The sequence below is a fragment of the Piliocolobus tephrosceles genome, chromosome 4 (assembly GCF_002776525.5).
Source record: "Piliocolobus tephrosceles isolate RC106 chromosome 4, ASM277652v3, whole genome shotgun sequence".
Classification (NCBI taxonomy): domain Eukaryota; kingdom Metazoa; phylum Chordata; class Mammalia; order Primates; family Cercopithecidae; genus Piliocolobus; species Piliocolobus tephrosceles.
In genome coordinates this window covers 117,265,920-117,284,971 of record NC_045437.1, presented here as the reverse complement: position 1 = coordinate 117,284,971, position 19,052 = coordinate 117,265,920, and the positions used below count along the sequence as shown (strand labels likewise).

Here is a 19,052-nt window from a genome sequence, read left to right as displayed (position 1 = left end):
ATATCTTCTACTTTGTGGCCTGACTTGTCTTTTCACTCTTTGTGTGGTGTTTTGGGGAGTATGGATTTAACTCCTGGGCTTAAGTGTAGATTTTTAATTTTAATGTAGTCCAGCTGTTCCTTTAAGGGTTGTGCTTTTTGGAGTCATGTTTCAGTAATCTTTTCTTACTGTAAGGTCATAAAATATTTGTCTATGTTGTCTTTTAAGTGAAACATAGTTTTGCTTTTCACAGGTGGGTCTTTGATTAACCTTGATTTGATTTTGTGAATGATGTTCTCTCTCTCTTTCTTTTTTTTAATCTTATGGAGAACCACTTACAGAAAAGTTCACCCTTTCCCCACTGAACTTCAAAAATACCTCTGGGCCAAGTGTGGTGGTTCATGCCTGTAATTCCGGAACTTTGGGAGGCTAAGGTGGGAGGATCCTTTGAGGCCAGGAGTTCAAGACCAGCCTGGGCAACGTGGCAAAACCCTGTCTCTGCAAACAACAACAATAACAATAAGCAACAACAACAACAAAACTAGCTGGGTGTGGTGGTGCGCCTGTAGTCCCAGCTTCTTGGGAGGCTGAGGCAGGAGGATCGATTGAGTCTGGGAGGTAAAGACGGTAGTGAGCTGTGGTCGTGCCATTGCACTCCAGCCTGGGTGACAGAGAAAGATCCTGTCTCAAAAAAATTTTCTTTTAATAAAAAAACCAAATCTCACCTCTCCCCAAACAAAACTAACCCTTTCATGGATTGTATATGTGTACTTCTGATTCTAGGCACTCTATTCTGTCTCACTGGTCCATTTTTCTGCCCTTGTGTCAGTATCACAGTGTTAACTACCATAGCTTTACAAGCCTTGTTGACTGATAGGAAAGAACCCCCCACCTCATTTTCCTTATTTCTTTACTTAAGAATGTCTTGGGGCTGGGTGCAATGGCACATGCCTATAATCCCAGCACTTTGGGAGACTGAGGCAGATGGATTGCTTGAGTCCCATAGTTTGAGATCAGCCTGGGAAACATGTTGAAACCCCATCTCTACTAAAAATGCAAAAAATTAGCCAAGCATAGTGGTATGCACCTGTAGTCCCAGCTACTCGGGAGGCTGAGGTGGGAGACTCACCTGTGCCTAGGAGGTTGAGGCTGCAGTGAGCCAAGATCATGACACTGCACTCCAGCCTGTGTGACTGGACTCTAGGCACAGTGGCTCACATCAGAAATCACAATGCTTTGTGGGGCTGGGGTGGGAGGACTGCTTGAGCCCAGGAGTTCAAGACCAATCTGGCAACATAGGGAGACCCCACCTGTACACACACACACACATATTAGCTGGGCGTGATGGTGTGCATCTGTGGTGCCAGTTACTCAGGAGGCTGAGGTGGGAGGATAGCTTGAGCTCAGGAGGTCGAGGACACAGTAAGCCATGATTGCATCATTGCTTTCCAGCCTGGGTGACAGAGTGATACCCCGTCATCAAAAAAAAAAAAAAAAAAAAAAAAAGACTTTCTTGGCTATTCTTAGATCTCTACACTTGTATGTGAAGTTTCTGTTCAGCTGTGAATATTCATTCTATTCATTCTGTAATGAATACACAAATGCACTCTTAGCCCTTTGATTAAGAGTGCACTGAATCTGGAAAACATTTAGGGATATTTCAAACCATCATTTATTTATTTACATTGTTTAAGCCTCAAATATTTTTGAAAGGCTTTTGAAGAGTTTACACTAGGTGGTTAGGAAATCTGGATCATGGAAAGATGTGAAAATAGCCACCAGAGAGAACAAATATGGTGATAATTAAGCATCAAATTTGCCTGGCATTGTGGGGAAGGGGAAGCTATTCTTTCTAATTTATAGGAAGAGGCCACACATGGCGGAGCACCTGTAGTCCCAGCTATTTATGAGGCTGAGGTGGGAAGATTGCTTGAGCCCAGTAGTTCAAGCCCAACCTGGACAACAGAGCAAGACCCCATCCCTAAAAATTGTTTTTGTAAAGAGAAAGCTAAACTAACATTGTTAGCAATACATGTTTCCTATTGCTGAAATTGCATGGGAATTTATGAAGGGCCACAGAAGGACAATAATGAATAATGAATGGTTGCATTAATTGAAAATGCAGGCCGGGCGCGGTGGCTCAAGCCTGTAATCCCAGCACTTTGGGAGGCCGAGACGGGCGGATCACGAGGACAGGAGATCAAGACCATCCTGGCTAACACGGTGAAACCCCGTCTCTACCAAAAAATACAAAAATCTAGCCGGGCGAGGTGGCGGGCGCCTGTAGTCCCAGCTACTCAGGAGGCTGAGGCAGGAGAATGGCGGGAACCTGGGAGGCGGAGCTTGCGGTGAGCTGAGATCCGGCCACTGCACTCCAGCCCCGGCGGCAGAGCGAGACTCCGTCTCAAAAAAAAAAAAAAAAAAAAAAAAAAAAAAATTGAAAATGCAAACTCCTTTCCATATAACCACTTATTTTATTTTTTATTTTTTGAAGGAAAATTTATATTAATTATTTTTACATACAGAAAACTCAACAGTGTACATTTAACCCAGTTTGGTGGCAAGTTCTTTAGCCTTTGCCTTTTCGAGCTTGGCGATGTGAGCCACAGACTTGGGACCCAGGACATTGCCTCCCTAGTGATGGCAGATCTCATCAGATCTGTCATTGTAATTGGTCCTGATAGCTTCCACCAGCTTAGCCAAAGCTCCTTTGTCTTCTGAGTTAACCTGTGTGAAGGTGGCAGTGGTGCAGGTCTTTCTGTGGACTGAGTACACTTCCCAGTCTTACCTTCACCTTGATAATGCAGTAGGAGATCCCCCTTTTGTGACACAGGGCAGGCAGGGAGACAACCAGTTCAATGGGATCCACGTTGTGTGCGATCACCACCAGCTGAGCTTTCTTGTTCTCTACAAAGGTGGTGATGGTGTTAAATCCTGCTCAAAGGACAGGCTGTCTCTTAGTGGGGATGTCCCCTTTGCTGGCAGCTTTCTTCTTGGCCTGGGACAAAAGCCTCTGCTTCTTCTCTTGCTTTGTCTCTGGTCTGTACTTGTGAGCCAGCTTAAGCACCGAGTAGCTGTTTGCTGGTCCAGGGCCTGGGTGAACTGGTTAATTGCAGGAGGCACCTTCAGCCTACAGCCACTTATTTTAAAGATCTCACCCACAAAGCTGAGGGCAGAGAAACCCAGTCAGGGGCAGGGGGTAAGGAGAGTGCTGTGAGGCTAATATGAGACCATTTCAAGATGTCTGCTAAGCTGGAGTTCAAGATACTGGGGATAGTTTGGGGTATACTGGAAAGATAGGCATTTGGTGATGGAACTTGGCTTGGCTACTTTCTAACTTCAGGAATAGGGAAAGTGACAAAACTTTTTTTTTGTTTTTGTTTTTTTTTTTGAGACAAAGTCTTACTCTGTTGCCCAGATTGGAGTGCAGCTGGAGTGCAGCGGCACAATCATGGCTCATTGCAGCCGTGACCTCCCTGGCCCAAGCGATCTTCCTGCCTCAGCCTCCTGAGTAGCTGGGACCACAGGCATGCACCACCATGCCCAGCTAATTTTTTTAATGGTTTTTGTAGTGACAAGGTCTCCCTATGTTGCCCAGGCTGGTCTTGGACTCCTGGGCTCAAGCAATCTTCTGCCTCGGCCTCCAAAAGTACTGGAATTACAGGCCCCGTCTCGCAGGGCCTGTCCCTGGGGAGTCCAATTCAAGGGAGCTGGGGCAGGCAGGGGTTGGAGTTTGTCCCAGCCTCCAGGCAGTTTGTGTCTTCGGGCAAGTTTGGGAGCTGCTGAGAGTGGGTTGAAGAGCTAGGGCTCTCTGGAACCATCTGGATTCCAGCACCAGTTTCCCTACTCCACACTACTGGAGTGGCCTTAGGTAGGTGATGTTTTTAACTTCTCTGGGTTTCAATTTCCTCCTTGGAAAATGACAATGAGATTTGCAGGGTAAGCATTTAGCCCTGGGCCTGGCACAAAGTAAGCACCAACAGATGTTAGGCAATAATCCGTACTGTTACTCCACACAGCTGTGGGCTGCAGCAGGGTGGGGAGCCCATGGTGCTCTGAGGGTGCCCTCGGGGGTCTTCACTGCCCACCACTGGGGTGAGCTCTCCTCTGAGACGCAGCAAGAGGGCCAGGCTGCATCCCTGGAGTCCCAGCTGCCACCATCCCGTCTGAGATTCCTCTCAGGCTCAAAGGGAGTTAAGAAGTGTGCTTCTCTCGTCATTTGTTGTGCCTGGCACATAGAAATCATCCAGGAGTTGTTAGCTAATATCATGTCTGCACACTTTAATAGACAAACATTTCTTGGCGCCTACTCTTTGCCAGTCCTGAACTGGGGATGGGATCACACCATGTACTGGGGCTCTGGAACCAGCCTGCCTGGGCTTGAAACCAAGCTCTGACACTGACCAGCTGTGTGACCCTGAGCAACGTACTCCTCCTTTCTGGGTTTAAAATGAATCCTTCATCTGTTTCCTCACGAGAACCCAGAGGTATAAAAAGGGATTAAATGGGCTCACTTGTAAAGAGCTCAGAACAGTGCCTGGCACGCGGTAAATTCTGAGAGTGATAAATTAAATGCAGGCCACAGGTCCCTTTCTCCAGGAGCTCAGCCTGGTAGGGGAGTCAGCAAGCCTTAGGGGCCACAAGGTTGTTGCCTGCGGCAGAGAAGCGCAGGGCTTGAGCCCGGAATGCTTCCGTGAGGATGCGAGGGGCGGGCGCTGTGGCGGAAGACGGTGCTACTCTCTACTCTCGCGCGGGACCGAGTGAAGAGAGTCTGCAGTGAACCCTGCGGCTTCTGCGCGTCTGTTAAAAATACACCCTGCGGCTTCCGCGCGTCTATTAAAAACACAGGCATTTAGATACACAACTTGGCGTCCACTTAAGGTGAAATCTAAACAAAATAAAACGACAGGAGCCATTCTGATTTGGCCGAACACGTGCCTGCGGGCTGGGAATGACCCGAGGAAACGAAGGGACGGCGGGGCCAGTCAGTGCTGCGGGGCCGGGTGGGAGGCGGTGGACTGGCCTGTAGTGCTGGGAACCCCCAGCCCCGGCCCGCCTTTGCCAGGAACCACCCAGCTGATTTTTTTTTTTTCTTTTTCTTTTTTTTTTTTTTTAAATAAATCTACCTTCCTTCCCCGATTTTTTTCTTTTTAACCTCGCTGTTTATCTCCAATTACTTTTTTTTTTTAAACTGCGGCGTGTTCTTGTTCGATTTTTAAAAATGCTAAAAATGAAATGAGTCCCCTAGGTGCCTCCCTGGCGCCCTGGGCATGGAGAGCTCATGCCTGCGCCACCCTCATCTCCGCTGGCTTTGCCACCTCGGAAGCGCCCCACACTTCTCCTTTGTTTTGCTTTTCTCTGTGCCGGTTGAGTTTTCTTACCCTGAATGCATCGTTTATACAATTAGCAATTGAAAACAAAACAAATATCACCGACATAATTGGAGTGGGGGTCGCTATGTAAACACTGGGCGTCGTTAGTTTAAGGTACTTCTGACCCTGTCCCGGCCTGAGTCCTCGCTCCCTGACTCAGCACCCAGGCGGGAAAGCCTCCCTCCAGTCGGGCAAGGGCAGTCCATGCTGCCTCCTTGAGTTCTGCCATCTACAGCTTGCCCCATCATGAGCCCGGATATGAGGCCTGAGACTCTCACCCCACTGACAAGAGTCTGGGGTCGGCTCAGCGCGGCCGGGAGCCAGTCTGGCTGCATCTTTACTGGAGAGACATCCGCAGTGTGGTGGGCTCTGGCTTCAGGAGCAAGCTCCCTAGTATGTACCCTGTGTGTTTCCCAGCTCCCGTTCCCACTTAGGGACTGGATGATCTCGACCATCCACGTAACCTCCTCAGTTTCCCGGTCTGCAAATGAAGATGGGTTAGGTGAGAGAACTCCTGTATACACTTAGCCGGGGGTGCTGGCATTGGTGAGCCCTGGCAAATGCCAGCCAGCCAGCCGTTGTGAGCCTTTGTGAGTGCCTTGGGAAAGCTGCAGGAGATCCTGGCTCACTCAGCTGATCCTTGAAGGGAGAGTATGACACATAAAGAGGGAGGTATCATGGAGAAATCCTCATAAGGTTCAGTGAAATAAATATTATTTCTAATGTTACTGCAGACACCTGTAAGATGAAAAAGGCCCACATGAGTGCAGGACCAAGGCCACAGTGATCTGGTTAAGAGCAAATATGGGTCATTTCAGATAGAAGGATTTCCCAGTTGTGTGAGTAAGGCCGCCTGCTGGGGCTGTGGGCTGGGACTGCTTAGCAGGAGAGCACTATCCTGCTCCGTAGACGGTCTGGCAACCCGGAGGAGCCTCGGCGTGCCCCTCCATAAGACTGAGTTGGGAACATGTTAATGGCTCACAGCAGGGTCGTAGGCCCAGGAGGCGGAATGCCAGGGCTGAGGTGACCATCCTGCTTCCACTCCTGATGGCCCTCTCTAGCTGCCAGCTGGCTCGGACCTTCAGGTCCCTTCTTCTACTCAGCCAGCCTTGAGCATAGCCCTTTCCTCTCCCTTCCCACAGCACAGTGCAGAACCCTGAGATGGTAGACTGCTTGCACTCCACTGCCCTTGTATCCCACTGTGTCCAGTGGTAACACTGGGTATAGACAGTGGTAGCACTTAGAACCTCCTGGCATCCTCCCCTCTTCCACGGGCATGTGGCACTTACCCAGAGAGATAACACAGGCATTGGTAGGGCTGCATGGTTCCTGGTGAGGCAGTAGAACAGCTCCTGGTTGTGTCAGGCCAGCCTGGCAACTCTTACTGGGAGTCAGGGGAACATTCAGAAGCACTCGGTCCCTGGCTGCCACAAACAATGCTTTGGCTGCATCAGGGGGCTATCAGCTGGATGTCCCAATGCCCCAGGCCTCCAACTCAGTGCTTCCTGGGCAAAATATCACAAAAATCCATATCCGGTGAGAAAACAAATCCTCAACTCCCCCGGCTTTGGTCTCTTTTAAAGAAGCATCTTAAAAAGATCCTAGGTTAGTTCCTCAGGCTCTGTGGCTGGTGATAGAGGAGCTGGAGGTCAGGTCCTAGCACCTGCTGACTGGCGATCCAGGATGAAAGCAAGGTATGTTTGTTATCCTCATTTTCCAAACAATAGCAACCACCACCACCACATCGTCACCACCACCACCACCATCACCACCACCACCACAGAGGCATGCAGGGAGCAAGTCCCATAACAAGCAGGGTTTAAACTTGATTTCACAGAGCCTCAGTTTTCTCATCTATAAAATCAGGACAGTAGTAACATTTGTTGGTCAGAATTATGGTGAAATTAAATGCCCTAAGGAAAGGACATCAGTAAGGTTAGGGCTTAGGGGCTCCCTTGGACCATGTGAATTTATGGGGCCTCACCAGGGCTAGAGGTGAGCACCGTCTGCAGACACCTCTATGGGGCCCAGCCCCCGCACTCAGTCACGCGGGCAGCTGATGAGGCCCCAACGCAGCATCTGAGGAGCCTGAAAACGCTTGACAAGGGCTGGGGTTCTTGGCTTTTCCATCTGTAAACAGGCTAAGAAGTTCTTTTAAGTGGGATGATCACAGTGCTCTCCAGCTACAGAGGGCCCAGGTTCTTTTACTTTCCATTTAATGCCCAGTGCCTGGAACCGTGCCTGGCACACATTAGGATTCAAGGAGGGGAGCTTGGGAGCACAGGGAAGGCGGTCTCTGAAGTGAGACAACCAGAATTTAACCTGAGTTCGACTAGTACTGGCTATTTGCTCGCAGGTAAGTCATTAAATCCCTCCGGGCCTCAGCTTCTAAATTTTAAAATAGGATTTTTTTTTTGATTATTGAGAATTATATGAGACAATCTCAGAAAGTGCCCGACATGGAACCAGTATGGTTCCAGCAAGGGTTAGTTTTTATTAGTATCAATGTTATCAATTTACTCAGCGAATGCCTGTGCCTGAGATCTGAGACCAATGCCGGGCTGCCACCTCTCTCCTGTTTCTGAAGCGCCGCAAGCTGAAAGAAGCACACGTGCGGGGTCAACGCACTCTCTTTAATGGGAAGGGGATCCTCATTTCTTACAGCAATAGGTAAAAACATAAATATGGGTGGGTGGGTACGTGGGCGGGTGGCGGCGAGATAGCAAAGGCCCGGGCGCCCGGCCCTGGCTCGCGGAATGGGCGGTCGGATCTCAGGCCCCGTGTGCCCGGGCTCAGTCCCAATTCACTGGTCGTTCCGTCGGGGGTGCCCATGGACTCTCGGAGGGCACTCCTGGGGGGACAGCTAAGACACCAGGCTGCAGGATCGCTCATTGCAGGCTGCATAATCGCCGCCACAGACTCTCCCGTGCGCAAGAACAAACGCGCGTGGGACAGAAAAAGTTCCTAGGTCTCCGCAGGAGTGAATGCAAAATCCAGGGGACTCAGGGTCATGTTGGGAGCCCCTTCTCCCCCGGAGAGTCAGGGAGCTCTTGAGGTGGGATCAGTCAGGGGCTCGCCACGCGGGTCCCTTCCCTACCAGGCTCGGATACCATGCAGCGTGGACACTCCCGAGTTGCTCTGCGGAATCCCGGGGCTCTGAACCGCATTCAAGTCCCCGACACCGAAGTTCACGAAGTTGTTGTTGGCGGCGGCAGTGGCCGGCTGCGCTGGAGAAGGCCCGGCGGGGTAAGCGGCGGTGCAGCTGTAGCCAGGGCTGCAGGCCGCGCCGCCGTAACCCGGATAGGCGGGGTAGGCGTTATAGCCGTAGGCATTGAGGCCCACGCTGTAGGCAGGCGCATAGGGTGCCGAGTCCCCTAGGCATGGCTTGCCATCGCGCACCAGCACTGGCACGGCGATCCTGCGGGCAGGCGGCGGCGGCGGCGGGGGCAGCCCCACCAGCTCCAGAGTCTGGTCCTGCCGCTGCCGCTTGCACTTGTAGCGCCGGTTCTGGAACCAGATCTTGACCTGCGTGGACGTGAGTTTCAACACGCTGGCCAGCTGGTCGCGTTCGGGGGCAGACAGGTACCGCTGCTGCTTGAAGCGCCGCTCCAGCTCATAGACCTGCGCCTGCGAGAAGAGCACGCGGGGCTTCCTCCGCCGTCTCGCCCGGGGCCGCTCCGCGTTGTCCGCCTCTGGCTTCTCCAGCTCCACAGCCTTCTGCAGCGCGCACAGCTCTGAGGGGGAACAGAGAGGCAGAGAGACGCTTGGTAAGAGCGGCTCGACCTACGGAGCGCGGCCGCACAATAATGGTAAGGGATCCTCGTGGATGCCACTCTGTCCTGCCTGGAGAGCCCAGCCGGCTGCGGCTCACTCTGCCAAGTGCACTGGGAGCCACCGACACGTCTCACTCAGCATTTGTCGAAAGTGAGGCTCGGCTCAAGGCTCTGGAGAAAAAAACGAGAGATCTCTGCCCCCGGGGCAGTTCACACCCTGGTGAGGGAGACAGACGGTGACTTAAAATTTCTGACTGAAAAAAAAAATAAAAAATAAAAAATAAATAAAACCAGGTGTTGCTCTGGGGTGAACTGAATTACGGCTAGTTTGGTTTGAGAAGTTAAACCAACAGAGACCGAGGCCTCACTCCTAGGGACGGTCTTATCTCAAAATTAAGGAATCAAGCAACAGAAGGCCAGCAGTGTTGGTTTGGTGATCCGAGGTTCCAGCCTGGCCGCAGCAGGGTTTGCGCAGTGTCCAAGAAGCCGCGGGTGGGCAGGCGGCCTCGGAACCTGCCTTGCTGGCTTCCTCGAATTGGTAGCGATCAGTTCTAGCCGCCGTGCCCGCCCGAATTTGTTCATAGGCCTCTATTCCTCAACCTCCGAATTCTCTCCCGACTCACAGCGGCCCTTCGCCCAGCGCCTGCGGCCTCCCAGGAATCGCCCGGGCTCCTGCCTTCGGCGAGGGTCTCCCAGCAGGCCCCTTTCTGCGGCCGGGCCGGCCTCCCTCCCGGATCCTGGGGTGGCCTGCAGGATGATCCCGCACCCCTCTCGTCCATTCCCCCGCGCCCGCGGTAGCGCAACATTTCCTAACTTTTCCACGAGGGAACCTCTCCGCCCTCGCCGCGTCAGGAAGTTGTGCTGAAAAAATAAAGCGAAGTCAGATTCCTGAGGCTCCGCAGTATCCCATTTTAATATCAAGGCCCTGGATCCCAGACTTCACTTTCTTGGCGCAAAGAAGGAAAGACCCCAGAAACCCGGGTCGCGGGTGGGCTGCAGAAAGAAGGTCCAGGACCCTCCTCCGATTGTACGCAAAAGCGTGTCGTGAGCAACATTTCAATTTCTGCTTAGTGGTTCTCATCAGATCCTTAAAAAGATCCGTAAATCCAAAGGAGATTTAAAAACAGAGATTATCTACTTGTCTGTTCTGTCTATCATAAACCGATTTCTCAACTTTCTACCAGACTCAGGAGCAGAGCCGAAGCCGCCCGGGGCTTTGTTAGGCCGGGGGTAAACGTTTTTTGGTCTCTTGCTTCTGATCCTTTCAATCTGGCATTTCCTCTGAATCTCCGATTGGACGCGGGGCGCGGGAGCCCTGGCGACAACACCAGGCATCTTACATTCTGAGCCCCCCGCCGGAGCCCAGCCCTCGGCCCAGGGGCGCGTGTCTCCTCCTCCTGGCCCTGAGTTTCTTGGGGGCGAAAGCGACCCAGGATGGGAGAAGGGGGCCTGTGTTTCCGCCTCACCTTTCTTTTCGGCTCGAGGGTCCTTGGCTGGGTCGGGGTCGCTGTAGGCACGCGGATAGAAGGCGGGGGCGGCGGGAAAGGCAGAAGCACACTTGGCGGGTGAAGGCGCGGGGCCCAGCTCTGCGCGCAGCTCTGGGAGGCCAGGCGCAGCCGCCTCGGGCCCGGCGTAGGCCTCTGGCTTGAAGGTGGCCAGCATGCAGGAGGAGGGCGCCAGGGTGGCCTCCAGGCGCGCAGAGAGTTCTCCGGCGGCGGCCAGGCTGCGCTGCTGCTGCTCCAGGTTCAGGATGTCTTTGACTGAGAAGGGCGTGGGCGTGAGCGCAGGGCTGGGGAACATGGTGGCAGCGCCAGTCTCACAGCGCCAGGTGGGCGGCGGAGAGCGGCGCTGCCCACGGCCCCTGGCAGCTTCCCTGCATGGTGTCGCTGCCCGCCCGCGCACCCATCGGCCAGCTCTGGATGTGTCCGGGCAGCAGGTAGCACCGAACACAAGGGGCAGGAGAGGCGGGACCAGACCAGAGGAGGGGGACTCAGCCTGCCATTGGGCCAGGGGCCTCGATGACAGGAGCGATGAGCAGTTTCGTGTCACCTAATATAGTCATAGGGCTAAAAAAAAAAAAAAAAAAAAAAAAAAAGCCCTGCTCAGCTTTTTAAAGGGGCCAGGACACATTTGGAAGGGTCTCCTTTTGCTCCTGCAGCCTGCGTTTGCTCCCTAATGTGAGCCTGAAAAGCCTACCAGAGGCATACAGAGTCAGGCCTCTGGGCAGGGCTGGATGGGTGTGGGTTTGAAGAAATATTCCTCAGCACCCAAACCAGAATGGGAGAGAGAAGAATGGGGTGGGAAGCGGTGAGGAGGGGAGTGATTTGAGGAAGGCTTTATTACTGAAGGTGGTAGGAAGAGAAGCCTGGAGGACAGGACTGGCTTTGGAGATAGGAGGGGGAGATTCTGGACAATTCGGAGGTTCAGTTTGGCTTGGCCTACAGGGCCAGTCATGCCCCAGGCTCTGGGTGCTTCTGGATGAGTCAAGGAAAGTAAGGGCAAGGTGAGTGATGGCCAGGTGGGGTAGGAGTGGCTGCCTCCTACAGTAGTGTTAGGCACAGCACAACTCCAGGGGGCATCAGTCACTGCCAGGACTCTCCCAGGGAAATGCCTCTCCCCTTAATAATGAAATAAATCAGGAATCCCAGCTGGTAAGCTCAGCTTCCCAGGAGACACCTGTCTTGTGGAGTGCCCCAGCTACTAGCCACCTTGTTTCCCCTGTTTGGAGGCCGTGGATACCGCCCCCCTCCTTCCTGTGCCCTCCCTGCCTAGCAGCAAGGCCCTCAGGCTTCTGCCAACCTCGAGGTTTCAGGGCCTTAGCCCAGGTTTAGCTCTCAGGGAGGCGGGGCTCCTCTGAGCCCAGCTAGACCAGGATTTCTCCGAGGCCTCTGGGCCGTACTCCGAGTGGGGCACCCCTGCGGCTCCGTCAGGCGCGTGGGGGAAGGGCAGGGCAGGTGAGGTGATCGTGATCATTTTTAGCCACAGGGTCAGTAGAGTAGGGCGCAGAAGTCAGACAAATCTGCCCGAGTTTCAGGAGCGCCAGCTAAATGGCCAGATCCTGCCCGGGTGGGCCTCATTTCTCTGGGTCCCCGCACTCCTTGGGAGGTCTTATGAAAGCTTGGGGTCTTCTCCATTCCCCAGAACACTGCAGAGAGGAGTTTTATTTTGCTTACAACTCAGCAGTTTGGGTAGGCAGAGTGGCCCCAGGTTAAGGACATCTCCTAGAGCTGGGGATGACAGGATTTGTCAGTGGAAAAGCGTTGGCTTCGCACGGCCTTGGCTGGTGCAGGGAACCGCGGGCAGGAAGCTGAGTGGGACGCGTGGACTTGCTGAGAATGGGGATGTGGAGGGCTTGGCTCTTTGCGGAGTGCGGGTTGGCAAGAGGCATTTGGAGTAGAATAAAGGCGGCGCAGGGCCAAAAGCTACCTAAAGACACAGCTCCCACACGCGCGCCTAAGGTGTGGAGGAAACGCACAATGTGTGGAGACAAAATAGTGTCTGTCCAGAAGGAGCATCTTGGGTGCTCAAGCCCGACAATGGGCCGTCTGAGACGCCGACGCAAGTGAAGTCAAGCACTGGCCTGATGTTGGGACTTTTCCTGTCCCTCATCAAAGCCACATTCCCAGGACCTGGGGCCTCCATGCTAGGGCAATGGAGAGGTGAGCTCCACAGGGCAGCCGAGGAGGCACGCAAAGCCCTGACCCCGGCTTCTAGGCGCCAGCCGTCAGTAACAGGCCTGGGCCGCCACGCTGAAATCAGCCTCGAGTTTCTGAGCCAGGGACTACTGGGGGTCTGGAATTGTTAGCCTAGTCTGTGGAGGATGCCTTTTCTTAAATGTGGAGCTCTCAAGGCCCAGGAAACCTGTCCCCCCACCTCTTCACCTCCCAACCCAAATTCTCCTTGGACGGAACTGCATGTCAGCGGCCTCTGTGGCCCTTCTTCGCCTGAACTTTTGGCCACGTTACCGTTATGGCTCTAAATTAACCTAGCTTGGGGGCCCGCCTTGGCTTTGAAGATTGTTTTCGGGGCAGGGGGGCGTTGGAGAGGTTGCCTATCGCTGAGGCGGTGACGTCTGGCAAACGAGCCACATCCGATTCAATTAAATGTCTCGCTGAAAAGAGCTCGGAACGAGGTTCCTGGGAGCGCTGTTAAGTGAATCTGCTGGCCGGGTGGCTTGCGATGACAGTTTGAAAGATTAGTGTGAGCCGACGCCTGAAATATTACCGTTTAATGGGGGACATCGAGGCTACATCCGGGATCCCTGTTTTCTGTATTTTTTTTTTTTTTTTTGAGAGTTCTGGAGAAAGAAAAAAAAATTAGCATTGCCTTTACAAATCAAGGCGGGAAGGATTTATTTCCTACTTTCGGGTAAGGGGGCTTCGTAGAGCTGTCAGTCCTGTAGGTCAGGTGTTACAAAAAGGGAAGGAAAAAAACCCTCCCTATTTGAACAAAATCTGTGACTTTTACACTCTCTATGCCCTGTGTGAATCGGGTAATGATTTCTCTTGGCTTCCAGAAAGGTCTTGGTGTTGCAGGAGAGAGGAGATGGGGCAAAAATGGACAAATGCGTGCAAAATAGAAATTGGGGCGACCCATGCTGGTCTCCTTAGAGAAAAGTCCGAGAGCGATTTGCAGATTTTCTTGTCAGTCCTCACTGTTTCCGAGTGAGAAAAAAAAAAAATCCCTCTAAATAGATCTAAATAGAAGTTGCAGTGGTTGGGGGTTGGGTGGAAGGAAACTTGATTCTCTGGTCCCCAACAGGGACACATCTTTTCTCCCAAGGGCCGCTGACCCAACCTGGCCGCCTCTCTACGCCGCACTTTGACCATACTAGCAGGACAAACAGTCTTCAGCCTAGAGAAAGGCAGAGAGAGACAAAAGGAGAGAGGAGAAATCAAAAATCTATCCGTGTATTTCCTTGACTTTTAAAGAGTTGGTGCTTTAAGATAATCCAAATTCCAGGGCGGCTCGAGCGCATTCTCCGTGAATAAATTATTATTAATTGAAAAGCGATCGGCGCAGCCGGAGCCGGCCCCCCTTTCGTGCAATCAGCAGGGCTGGCCGCAAAAGGTATATATGATTAATTGAAAGATAAGCTGGAACTATCACCGGGAATGTCATTAATGCGCCGGGGAGACGTCCATTGGAGACAGGCGGCGTTATCCGCGGCTTTATCTTCAACAACGCCTAGCTCTCCGCCCGCGCGGGGGAAACAGATGGGGGTTTCTGTCTGGGACGCTCGCCCCATGTTTATATTTTGGGAAGAATCGCAACTCGTGGGAGTCCCCGGCTGGCCCCCTGATAAATGAACATTAGCACTTTTTCGGACTACTGTATCAACAAAGGGGCTGCGGCGCTGCAATAATTGGCGAGAAAGCAAACAGAGGGCCGAGAGCGCGACTCTGCTCTTCGTCCCGCTGATGGATGAGCAGCTCCGGCTGCGCGCAGGACTCCCGGCCTCTGCCTCCGCCTCCGCGCCGGGCCCGGCCACTGGGCCCCTCCGCCGCCCGGGCTTCCTTCCTGGCCAGGCATTGGGGGCGGGGGACGACTCTGAGGGCCGCCGACCTCGCCCTTGGCTCCGGAAGAGTCCAGGCGACCTCCGCGGCACCGGATTTTTCCTGCCTCGGGACGCGCCTCATTCAGGTGGCTCAGCTGGCACCAAATCCTTCTCATTCCCACGCTTGTTCAGCGCCCACTGGGTGTGCCATGCGCTCTCATCGCGGATCCTCTTATTCCGACTGCAGGCCTGAGGAGAATGAGGCTCAGAGACGTGGAGTAACTTGCTCAGGGTCACACAGATGGGAAAGGACAGTGTCAGGGTGTCAGGATTCGAACATACAGCTGACTCCAGAGCTGAGACTCTTTTCTTTTATTGCATGTCGTTGCGTCCAAAACCATACTAACTGGAGAAAGAGCAAGACCGCCACCATCACCCGCAACCGCGCAGCCAGGGAAGAGGACCAGGGCTGTTGGATTTGAGATGCCAGGTCTCCCCAAACCTTCATAGACAAGGGAGATTTCCTGCATAAATTTCATTTGGTGGGGGGGGAGAAAGGAATTTAACATGCGTTCAGTTCACTTTCGCCTTCCCCTTCCCTCGCTCTCCCGCTTTTCCTTTCCCTTCTCCCCTCCTTCTCCTCTTACTTTGATAACAGCTTTATCGAGATATAATTCGCATACCATACAATCCACCCATGTAAAGTATACAATCCAGTGATTTTTAGTATGTCCACAGCGTTGTGAAACCATCACCACAATTTTAGAACATTTTTTGTCACCCCAAAAAGAAACTTGTGGCCTTTAGTCATCAACTCCAACCCCCCTCCCACCTTCCCAGCCCTAGGCAACCGCTAATCTATTTTCTGCCCCTATAGATTTGCCTGGACATTCTGGACATTTCATACAAATGGAATCATACAATATGTGGCTGTTTGTGTTTCGCAGCATTCACTTAACACAACGTTTTCAAAATTCGTCCATGCTGTAGCAGGTATCATCATCTTGTTCCTTTTAATGGCTGAATAATATTCTATTGTATGTCTACGCCACACTTTGTCCATTCATCCTCTTGATAAACATTTGGGTTATTGCCACATTTTGGCTGTTATGAATACTCTTCCAGCCCACTTCTACCTTACAGTCTGAACCTTTAGAGTCCTTGAAAGGGCCTTCTTCCCCTCTCTCCCATAATTAACCCTATCCTTCATGGGCATAGCATCTGTGCAGTCTCACAGGGCCTGAGCTTGCTTTAATGTTCCGCTGTTGCTCTCTTAAAACTCTTAATAAGTTTTTAATCAGAGGGTCCACATTTCTATTGTGCGCTGAGCCCACAAACTATGTAGTCAATCCTGCTTTCTGGGCCATCTGAGCAGAGCCCTGGAAATACTAACTCTCTATTGCCTGGCTGGGTTTTGACTTTCTTCCCGCCCCTCACCCCCTCCAGTCCCCGCTCCCGCCCACCCCTCCCCAGCCCCCTGCTGGTCAGCTAGGACAGACAGAAAGTCCCCAAGCTGCTTTAAGAGTTGTCCATGGAAACTTGCTCAGCCATAGGAAGGGCCTAGAGCCCACAGAAGGAAAGAACAGAGCCACATGGCTAGTGAATACTGTCCGTGTGTGTGTGTGTGTGTGTGTCTATGAGGGCAGAGGCTAAAAGAGTGGACCAGAATTTTCACCCAGCCCACAAGTGACTCCACAGCCTGGTCACTTTTGGGTTCTTGGTCTGATTTTCTCCATTCCTTCACCTACATTGACTGGGTGCCCACTATGTACCAGGTGCTGGGGATGCACAGTCCAAGATGCAAAGACCCTGAAAAAGGCAGGCGTGTGTCAGAAAGAGTGCTGGCCTCTGAGCCCGCAGTGGGTGTGGTCCTGCCTTTTCAGCCGTTGGCTCACCTTGAGCATGTCTCTTTTCCTGTCTGGTCCCCAGTTTTGTGTCTGTCTCCTTGGTGGTATGAGGAGTACCCAGCATTGCTTTCCAGCTGCACTATCCCGGGAGACATCCCAGGTTCTTACCTGAATTCACCTGGAGAGTAGGCAGAGGTGGACAGGCACGTGGGTAGTTGTCTAACCAATGAAGTAAAACTGGTTAAGATGAGAAATAAGTCTCCGCCAATTGTAATATTATGTTTTTTTGGGGGGGGGGGATGATCTATATGACAATATGCTTTCAAAATAAAGTGATGTTAACATAAGGAAAATGTAGTGGATTTTTCTTATACCAAATACATTCAATTTCAAATAGATTAAACATTTAGATCCTAAAAATGAAACACAAAAGTGCTACAGGTAATTAAAATAATTTTGGAGTGCTTGTATATTTGGGAGGGTGGATGAAGAGAACAAAAGACCTAGAAACTATAAAAGATGAATTATATAAACCTGATTGCATAAAAATAAATCTATACACAGCAAAAATACCATAAATAGAATCCAAGAAAAAACTATACTCAGGAAAAATGCTAGAAATACATGACAAAATACTGATTTCCACAATATGGAAAGAATACCTGTAAATCAATAAGAAAATGATCCAGGAAAAGTATTTAAAAAATGACCAAGAGTAGCAGAGCCTTACTGGAAAAAATAAAAAGAAATAAAGAAATGCAAATTGAAACACAGAGAGACAAAAGTTTTTATCATCAGACTGACGAAGATCAAAAAATGCAATAGTTGCTTTGTCATGCTTCTACATTGTAAACTGGTAAACCTCTTTGGAACAGTTTGGTACTGCCAAAATTAAAAATGCATAAGCTCTTTGAATAAATATTTTCATTTCTAGGATTTCATTCTATAGGTATATACATGTATGCAAAGAAAAGTATTTTCATTGCAGTTTCTAATTTTTTTAAGAATCAAAACATGTTAAAAAAACAATATATATATATTTGAGGACTGGTTAAAAAATTATGTTGTACCAATAGAACAGAATACCATATGCCACGAGAAAGAATTACATTCATATGTATTCTTATGGATATGTTTTGAGATACTTTAGCAAACCAGGTACAGAATTCGTGTTTTAAATATGGGCATATGTACACATATGGTTCCATGGGGTTTTTTGGTGATGAAAGCTTCAGGGGAAGAATAATTGGGGGGCAAGTCAAGAATAAACATGACACTTTCCATAATACACTTTTTGGAATAGTTTCCTTGTTACTTTTGGGGCTGTAGAAATATCTAGGCCAGAATCCTCTGAGGTGCATATTAAAAATGCAAATTTCTGGGGCCCATCCTAATCTTGGAGTTTAAGAATCAAAGATGTGTATAGTTTGAGTCAGGCAGCCAAAGCAGCCAGGCAGCGAAATCTCCATGAAGGGGTGACTGCAAAGCCCTTAGTGTAGGAAGACTGAGTAGGGTGGTCAGCGGAGCCCTAGAGAGAGGAGGAAGGGTGGCCTTTGTCTAGTACTACCTGGGAACAGGACCCCAGTGGCACTGGCTGCCCTCAAGATCTCTCCTGACTTGTGGTTTGGTCTTGGGGTCTTGGACAGTGCGGGTCAGGGGAGGGGGCGGGGGATGGACAAACTAGAGGGCAGGCCCAAGTCTTGTGGTCACTGAGGATGCAGAACCTGGTCTCTGTGAGAAGGTGGCAAAGTGGGAAGATGAAACTGGCTTACAGCCTTGGTAGCCCCACCCGGGCACTCCCCACAGGCCAGCAGAGGAGTTTAGCAGTTCCTAGATTGCCTGGCCCCTGGCCCTCAGCCCACTGTCCTTCCTTCTCATGAGGGCCAGACTCTAAAAATCTCTCTGAAATAGCCCTGAATCTCAACCAGATCTGGAATCTGACCTAACAAGGTTGAAGTGACTTTCCTGTGTGGAGCCAGGGTAGGGGTAAGTATAAATGGAAGTATTTCATACCTTGTTTCTCCAAACTCGGGGGGGACCCTTGTAGCCACTGATCCTGGCAGCTCCCTGAAGTTTGGGGTCTGCCTGGGGTGGCACAGCCTGGAGCCTCTCAGGCCAGCACGGGCTCCTGCTGCAGGGGGATACCACTCTCATACCCCGGTGAGATCTGAGGTTCCTGTCGGGGCCTGGCCTTCCCTCACAGCCCAGCCCGCCACCACATCTTTGCTGCAAGCGGGACTGTGTGCAGCTCACAGGCCAGGACGCAACATCCAGGGAGCCTTTGGTCCTCCCGCTCCTGTGGCCTTCAGTAGCCAGTCCCGAGGAGATGACAGCCACACACACCACACATAACCAGTGGATAAGTTTTGGGTCCTCATTTCTCCTGGATGTTGAACACATGAGCAAAAAAGCAAAAAACAAACAAACAACAAACAAACAAAACAAAACAAAAAACAAAAAAACAAAAACAAAAAAACCAAAACTGAACGACATTCATTTCCAAAATATTTTATGAGCTTGGACAGCGAGTGCTTATTCTTATCCCTCTGACAGGATGCACAAGTGCCTTTTGTTCCCGCTTTTG

General features: G+C 51.2%; 1 protein-coding gene and 1 pseudogene across 3 annotated transcripts; both read right to left on the bottom strand.

Moving 5' to 3' along the window:
• Positions 1-2,523: 2,523 nt before the first annotated feature.
• On the bottom strand, positions 2,524-8,255 carry LOC111547123 (annotated as a pseudogene).
• NKX2-5 (NK2 homeobox 5) lies at positions 7,971-11,192 on the bottom strand. 3 transcript variants are annotated; one of them, XM_023218780.2, is made up of 2 exons: positions 10,591-11,192; positions 7,971-9,378 (listed from the first exon to the last, which is right to left on the bottom strand). In XM_023218780.2, exons 1-2 carry the CDS (start codon positions 10,922-10,924, stop codon positions 9,335-9,337), a joined length of 378 nt encoding a protein of 125 aa, XP_023074548.1. In that variant the 5' UTR covers positions 10,925-11,192; the 3' UTR covers positions 7,971-9,334. The 3 variants fall into 3 exon arrangements, with proteins under 3 accessions (XP_023074548.1, XP_023074547.1, XP_023074546.1); XM_023218779.2 differs by having other exon boundaries at positions 7,971-9,341; XM_023218778.1 differs by having other exon boundaries at positions 7,971-9,085.
• Positions 11,193-19,052: the final 7,860 nt, after the last annotated feature.

What these genes read in the sequence shown, in the direction of transcription:
- NKX2-5 (XM_023218778.1), bottom strand. Translation starts at nt 10,924, where the DNA reads ATGTTCCCCAGCCCTGCGCTCACGCCCACGCCCTTCTCAGTCAAAGAC. An exon ending in CCCTCGAGCCGAAAAGAAAG is followed by an intron (nt 9,086 to 10,590) that starts GTGAGGCGGAAA and finishes GTTCCCCCTCAG; the next exon opens with AGCTGTGCGCGCTGCAGAAG.